The sequence below is a fragment of the Lissotriton vulgaris genome, chromosome 11 (genome assembly GCF_964263255.1).
Source record: "Lissotriton vulgaris chromosome 11, aLisVul1.2, whole genome shotgun sequence".
In the NCBI taxonomy this organism is placed as follows: Eukaryota; Metazoa; Chordata; class Amphibia; order Caudata; family Salamandridae; genus Lissotriton; species Lissotriton vulgaris.
Window position 1 is genome coordinate 46882844 of NC_141699.1, and position 7709 is coordinate 46890552.

Below are 7709 nucleotides of genomic sequence, written 5' to 3' on the forward strand. Positions count from 1 at the left end.
AATTCCCCCTTTCCTTTTGTGAGATAACCAACTTCCCCAGACAAAAGAAAAATGCTCCACTGTGATCAGGCGTTGAAGCACCCTCGATACGCTGGGTGCCTCGGTGGGATTCTAATAACGAAGCATGCAAACAACTCGGTTGGTGGGCGAGGGGACTTTGAAGAAAACCTAATGGATTTTTTCCCCACTGAGGGCCTCATTTATGAGGAATTGGCACAGGGCAGTGCTGCACCTCTGCTTGCTGCACTGCCCTACACCAATGTGAAAGGGTAGGGATGCACTGTATTTATGAAATACTGTAAATTTGTGGCCTTTCCCTCTGTGCTGCTGCACAATTTGCTCCACAGTGCCAAAGTAGGCGGGCTTGCACTGTGGTGCAACGGGTGCCTCTGCTGCAGGCAGGATTGTTTAGGTGTAGAAAGAGGCAACTCCCTGCACAAGAAAGAATCCGAAGAGGTGTTCATCTCTTTCACCTGGAAAAAGGAAACAACAATAAGAAATTAACATATTTCTCCTGGTTACGCCTGCTCTGGGGAGGAGTACGATTCTGGTGCTGCCCCAGGGTTACATGATTAAGTAAATCTGGAGCAGCGTCAAAGTCCATGGGTGCTGCGTGGGGAAACCCACAGTAACGGCCATGGAAGGCCTCCTTGGTTCAGAGAAAGGCAATGTATAGGCCGGCACTGCTTCGTCTTACTCCATATCTATGAGGCCTCGTAAACCATGCAGAATCTTTGCATCGCCTCATAGATATGATTGAGAGGCCTGCTCTGCTTCGTCTTACTCCATATCTATGAGGCCACGTAAACCATGCAGAATCTTTGCATCACCTCATAGATATGATTGAGAGGCCGGCGTCACAGGAGCGTCAGAAAAAGGTGGCGTTAGCCTGTCATAAACAAACCCCTTAGTATGAAGGACATCGCTAAGGAATTAATAAATAACTTGGAATCATGCTCGCTTTTCATAGTTGAAGTTATGAGAGGTAGACGTGTGAGGTAGACATGTTAACTATAGTAATGCTTCCTTAGATCGGTGAAGCACAGACAGGTGACCGAGTTTTTGTATGTATGGCCCCTCACAGAGCCTTGCAGGGGGGCCCTATGGTTTCATTACACCACTGGACGCGTATTTTTCCCTTTGGATCTCAGGTGGACAGGCTGGTAAATATGGTAATGCCTCCCTGCAAGCCTCCCGAGAAGGTCGGTGGTGCAGGTGACCATCAGGATACAGCCTGTTAATGTTTATATTACCAGCATGTAACCAAGGAACAATGTAAAAAATAATATCTTGTTATGTTTCTCTTTTATCTTTGCAGAGAGTCGTGTTTTTGACCCAACAGTCTTCAGAGGTACGTCTATAAGTTTTTTCACATCCTTGAATATAAATATTTATCCCCTCTCTACCAGGTACAGTTTGCACAAACATAGGTAACAAGTGAGACTTGTTACACGGAAGAGCTATATTATAAACTCCATGTCTAGAGAGACCACTCTAAAGGCCAGAAGGGGGGGGGGCATCTTTTTATCCATGGCAACTATAAAAAGTGCTTCTTACCTCCTAAATAGTTATTTTGGCCTTTCTGTGAAAAAAGAACGGCGGATGGGCACCATCTCAGAATATGAGATCAGGTGAGACTGTATGTGCAGCGGCTCGAGGCGGGTTCCTAGCCACTAAACAAACGATCCCTCGCATGACAGTAACATGAGACTTGAGGTACATCTGCCCGCACATTACCACGCTAATCTGCTGCACATACACCTTAGTACAACTTGTCTCTGATGTTAGCACAGACCTGTTTGTAGGTTTGTCCTGAGGCTTAACATGCGTCGAACTCATGCGGTACTGGCGTTTGGATAGGAGAGCTACCGGCTGGACGGGGGGCACTCGTGGGCAGTTGGTGGCAAATCACATTCGAGGGGTGCAAAAAAAATATAAACATAACATATATGCATATTAATATACACAATAATATGCATATTATTATAAATATAAACATTACAAAAATCACTTACCCGACACTGCCACTTGATGTTCTGAAGCACGTCCTTGTGTTCTGTAGCATGTCCTCAGAGCGCGAAGCCCACGGGCAACTCTCTCATCCAATCAAGACACTGTTCTCATGCTGCTAAGCAGCATGAGTAAGGCGTCTTGATTGGCTTTCGCAGGCTGGCTCCATGCTCCAAAAGGCACGGTCGGCCTGTGTCTGCTCCCCAACCCAACTATCCAAGACAGCCGGGTTGGAGATGTTTGAATCGCACATGTCAGTTTGGCCGTAGCAAGGTTGCCAACCGAACCAACACGCTCAGTTCAAACTTACGTGGCCACTCCTCACTTCTGTCAATTATTGGCAGCAGTGGCACACTGAACAAAGAACAAAGAACGTACCCCGCCAGTTGATAACGTGGTCCCAAATCTGGGATCCCAATATATGTGGGGTGATAAACCTAGAAGTTGGCACTGCACATTACAAGATTAACATGATTCAAATATTTGCACGAGAGAGTTTTTAGCAAATATATAAGTATTTTTATTTTAGTGTAGAAAACATTTATATACACCTATAACACATGATTATTTTATAAATATTGCACAAAACACATAGTCAATTTGAAAAAAGATAAAAGTGACAAAATTGCATTCTTCTTTTGAACCTACCCAGTAACATTTCATGCTTCAATCATACTATCATTCTTTCAGTTTTTCACGGCCTAATCTTACCTAAAGTTCAGACATTCCACTCTCATACTTCAATCCATACAAATTGTTCTGTTGTATGCCACATAGAGATGGTAAATATGTGGCATAGAGCAGAATATTGTTCCAGACAATTGATCTTATTTCAGCACCTAATTGGTACTACATAGTGTGCCGTATTTCTGGAGCCACGAGCCGACGCGCGTTTCGGTGAATGGCCAGGTGGGCCACACCTTCGTCAGGGCTGGGAGATGTTGACTGGGAGGAAACAGGATAGTAATCTAAGGTAGTCTGTGGAGGGTTCCTTAGAGCAAAAGGGCACAAAAAAAGTTTTTTCGGCAGAGCAGGAAACTGAATATTAAATTTGTTTATCAAAGGAAGAATTCCACTGAGCAGGGATTTATAGGTGAACGATGAGCTGGGGGTTGCTACACTTTGGAGTTTTTTCAGTGATGTCACGCAGGCGTCCCATGAGTGTTGACTCCGGGGTGGCTAGTCTGAAAAATCTGTGTCCACCAACGCGGCTGGCATATATCTGCTTGGCTGGGAGGGCACAGTCCGTAGCTTGAATTCCGTCGACCCTTCCCCACAGGGGACAAGGTTCACTAGTGCACTTAGTCAAAGGGTCCTTACACGAGGCTGCTCGGCGTTCCTAGCAAGGCGTCCATCGATGAAGTTCTGTTACAGGCGCACTAGTCTGCAGGTCTTTAAACGGAGCTGCTTGGTGTTCCTTCCAAAGCGTCCATAGGTGGGGTTCCGTCGATTGGCTGAATTGACCTATCCTCAAACGGGGCAGGACTCGCCGTCTGGCCAGCCCTGCCATCGTACTCTGTTTGATGGCAAAAAGCATCAAAACTAAAATGGCAATAAAATCCTTTGTCATTTTGCCATTTGGCCATTGACCTAAGTCTTCAGTAGGATTAACTGATATTTAATTGTTGGACAGCCTGCGCATACTGTGTTGATTTTCAATTTCTTCACAGATCTAGCTATTCTGACTCTAGCTAGTTATTGAGAATCTTATGAACAGGCTAGGTAAAGTTGCAGCCCGGACACAGGACGGTGTGGAAGCAAGCTTAGAAACTTTACAAATACAGACTCCCCTGAAATTATCAAACCAGGAGAAGAGGTAGACCAATCTCACATAGAAGACACCCACGGCTATATACAATTTAAAGCTACCAGGAGATCAAACCACACCTAGCCTGTTTATAAAATGGCAAAATGACAAAGGATTTTAGAACATACAGTAACAAAGAAGATGTAAAAATCCTGCTGAATATAACATTACTACAAATCACATAAGAAGCGTCCTAAACAAAAGCAACCTTTGGGCACGAAGTCTGCAAAAATCTAACAACGCAGAGTATATTGAGATAAAAATTGTTTTTAACCATAGGAAGCATTGTCCTGAAGAAGGTGTTCAACTTGTTCACCGAAACGCAACGTCGACAGTTATTGTGCTTTTTTCTTTTAAATAATTTCTATCATGATGTTTTTTTAATAACATATATATGTGATAATTTGTTTTTATAAAATGTTAATGAATGTCAAATATTAACTCTTGTGACAATACATTTCTCAATTTTAAGTAACAGAACCTCTATTATCTGATCATTACTTCTTGCTTGACTACCTATGGATCTAAATATTGTGTCTAAAATTGGGCGGGAGATAAGAATCTTACTCAGACTGATTAGAGCCTGAGTGTAAATTTGTTACTGTGTGGTGTTCCCTATACCTGTTCGTACTCCCAGCTGGAGATTATCTTTACGCTTGGATAGTAGGACGGCTTAAATGTAGTCTGACCTATCATCTACAACTAAGAAAAGGGAAGCCTTCATTGATAGGTGCACTGCTGGTCAAACTGCACTAGTACAGGGGCGGCATCACCAGTCCGGCCTGGTGCCACTGCACCCGCTGAATCATTGATAGGTACACTGCTGGTCAAACTGCACTGGTGCAGGTTCGGTTTCGCTGGTCAGGCCCGGTGCCACTGCACCTGTTGAATCATTGATAGGTGCACTGCCTTCAAACTACACTGGTGCAAGTTCGGTTTCGCTGGTCAGGCCCGGTGACACTGCACCTGCTGCACCAGTCTCTGTGCTCATCTGAAGAGGTTTGTCCACTCTCACAGTTCAGATGTTGAAGCCCTCACTTAATGTGAGGGACCAGTCATTGGCAGGTGCTTTTATAGCCTTATTTTCAAGCCTCCTGCGCCGCTAGTGTTACTTTTTCCCATATTAAAAGTGACGCATCGATGGTGCAAGGGGCTTGAAACTCAGCCCCTTAGTTTTTAATATATTTTTCTCTGCCTGCAAATTCTGCGCATTATTGGAAGTGTTGACAAGTTGTGTGAGTGGCCTGATGATATTCTCTGTCTCCGCAGCGCCCCTGTCGGTGGATCCGAAGGCTGCAGACGGGACCCTCCTCATCAGCAGTAACGGGAAGGACCTCCGCAACCTCGGCACGGAGCGCTGTGTCGGGGGATCCACGGGGGTCACCTCTGGGAGGTGGTACTGGGTGGTGAACTTTGACCCAACAGGGAGCGTCCCGAGGGTGTATGAGAAAGTCAACTGGAAGCTGGGGGTTGCCAGCGCATCGATGATCACAAAGCTACATGTCGATTATGCCCCCTTCGCCGGCTTTTGGACCTTCAACAAGGGGTGGTCAAATTATATTATCGATGAAACTGACACAGAGCACCGTTTTTCCGGCGTGTTTTACAATATGGGCATCTTCGTGGACTACGAGGAGGGGCTGGTGTCTTTCTACGACGCTGAAGCAAAGAGGCACCTCTACACCTACACCGCCACCTTTCAAGAGAAAATATATCCTTACATCTGCATTGGGTTCAAAAGACAAGTTTCTCTGCAGTAATCGCACACAGATTAAAAACGTGTTTCTGATAAATTGTTTCTTTTTCATGATATTTTCAAATCACGATAAAGTCAAAATACTTGAATTTTCTGAAAAGGGCAAATCAATTCAATAAAAACAAACAGCTTTATTTAAAAGCAAGGTAAACATATGTGTCTTTCAATCTTTCTGAAAACGAGAGTGACCTGATTTCAACACGAACATCTCACTGAGATTAAATGATGAAAGAGGGAGCAGAGGTCAGAGGTTGTCCCAACCCGAGTAAACTCGAGGGCTCCTCTGGAATATTCACCATCGGAGCCTCGTGCCCAGCAGCAGTGACATAGAGAGTGTGTCCTGGGCCAGGAGAAAGGAAGGAAATGGGGCCCCTGAACAGTGCTTGAACTGTGAAATAGAGCAGTAACCAAAGCTTCTGGGCCCCGGTGCCACTGCACCAGCTGCAACAATGAAAGCTAGACCCCCCCCCAAGCCCGTGTGTCCTGGCCCAGGAGAAAGGAAGGAAATGGGGCTCCTGAACACTGATTGAACTGTGAAATAGAGCAGTAACCAGGGCCTCTGGGCCCCGGTGCCACTGCACCTGCTGCACCAATGGAATGCCCGGGGGGAGACACCGACTACAGGCAAACTTCAATATGTAAAAAAGGCCAGTTTATTCTGAAGTAAACAGAACTCACAGGGACACTCCTTCGGTACCCATCCGTTTTAAATGTTTTTATTTTTTAAATATATTGCTTTAGAATACAGTTCCAGCAATTTTCTTCACGCAGTCACCTCCCACTTCCTTGAATATTAAATAACATTCATTGCAAACTCAATGCCATATCTCATCATAGAACAATATTAATATTTTTAGGCAAATTCATAAAAATACCTACATATACAGTACACATTTAATAATACATTAATAATAATGCAACACAATCAATAAGGTAGCATTACCAATGGCACTGGGATGTAACCGGTGATCAATAAAGTGGGTATTAGCAATGGCACTGGGATAGAATCAGTGATCAATAAAGTGGGTATTAGCAACTGCACTGGAATGTAACCGGTGATCAATAAAGGGGTATTAGCAATGGCACTGGGATGTAAGCGGTGATCAATACAGTGGGTATTAGAATTGGCACTGGGATGTAACTGATGATCAATACAGGGGGTATTAGCAATGGCACTGGGATGTAACCGGTGATCAATAAAGTGGGAATTAGCAATGGCACTGGGATGTAACCGTTGATCAATAAAGTAGCATTAGCAATGGCACTGTGATGTAACCGGTAATCAATAAAGTATCATTAGTAAAGGCACTGGGATGTAACCAGTGATCAATAAAGTGAGTTTTAGCAATGCACTGGGATGTAACCGGTGATCAATAAAGTGGTTATTAGCAAAGGCACTGAGATGTAACCGGTGATCAATAAAGAGGGTATTCGCAATGGCACTGGGATGGAACCGGTGATCAATAAAGTGGTTATAAGCAATGGCACTGGGATATAACCGGTGATCAATAAAGTGGCATTAGCAATGGCACTGGGATGTTACCGGTGATCAATAAAATGGCATTAGCAATGGCACTGAGATGTAACTGGTGATCAATAAAGGGGTATTAGCAATGGCACTGATATGTAAGCGGTGATCAATACAGTGGGTATTAGTATTGGCACTGAGATGTAACTGATGATCAATACAGGGGGTATTAGCAATGGCACTGGGATGTAACCGGTGATCAATAAAGTGGGAATTAGCAATGGCACTGGGATGTAAGCGGTGATCAATACAGTGGGTATTAGTATTGGCACTGGGATGTAACTGATGATCAATACAGGGGGTATTAGCAATGGCACTGAGATGTAACCAGTGATCAATAAAGTGGGAATTAGTATTGGCACTGGGATGTAACCGTTGATCAATAAAGTAGCATTAGCAATGCCACTGTGATGTAACCGGTAATCAATAAAGTATCATTAGCAAAGGCACTGGGATGTAACCTGTGATCAATAAAGTGGGTTTTAGCAATGCACTGGGATGTAACCGGTGATCAATAAAGTGGCAATAGCAATGGCACTGAGATGTAACCGGTGATCAATAAAGTGGGCATTAGCATTGGCACTGGGATGGAACTGGTGATCAATAAA

The 7709-nt window shown here is 44.2% G+C and overlaps 1 protein-coding gene across 1 annotated transcript in view; it reads left to right on the forward strand.

Moving 5' to 3' along the window:
• Nucleotides 1-5577, forward strand: part of LOC147678933 (CD5 antigen-like) — a 468373-nt gene extending 462796 nt beyond the window's left edge. The window contains exons 5-6 of the mRNA XM_086944698.1: nt 1319-1351; nt 5087-5577. Coding sequence (XP_086800824.1) covers nt 1319-1351; nt 5087-5577 — 524 coding nt within the window. The remainder of the gene's footprint in view (nt 1-1318; nt 1352-5086) is intronic.
• The last annotated feature ends 2132 nt before the right edge of the window (nt 5578-7709 follow it).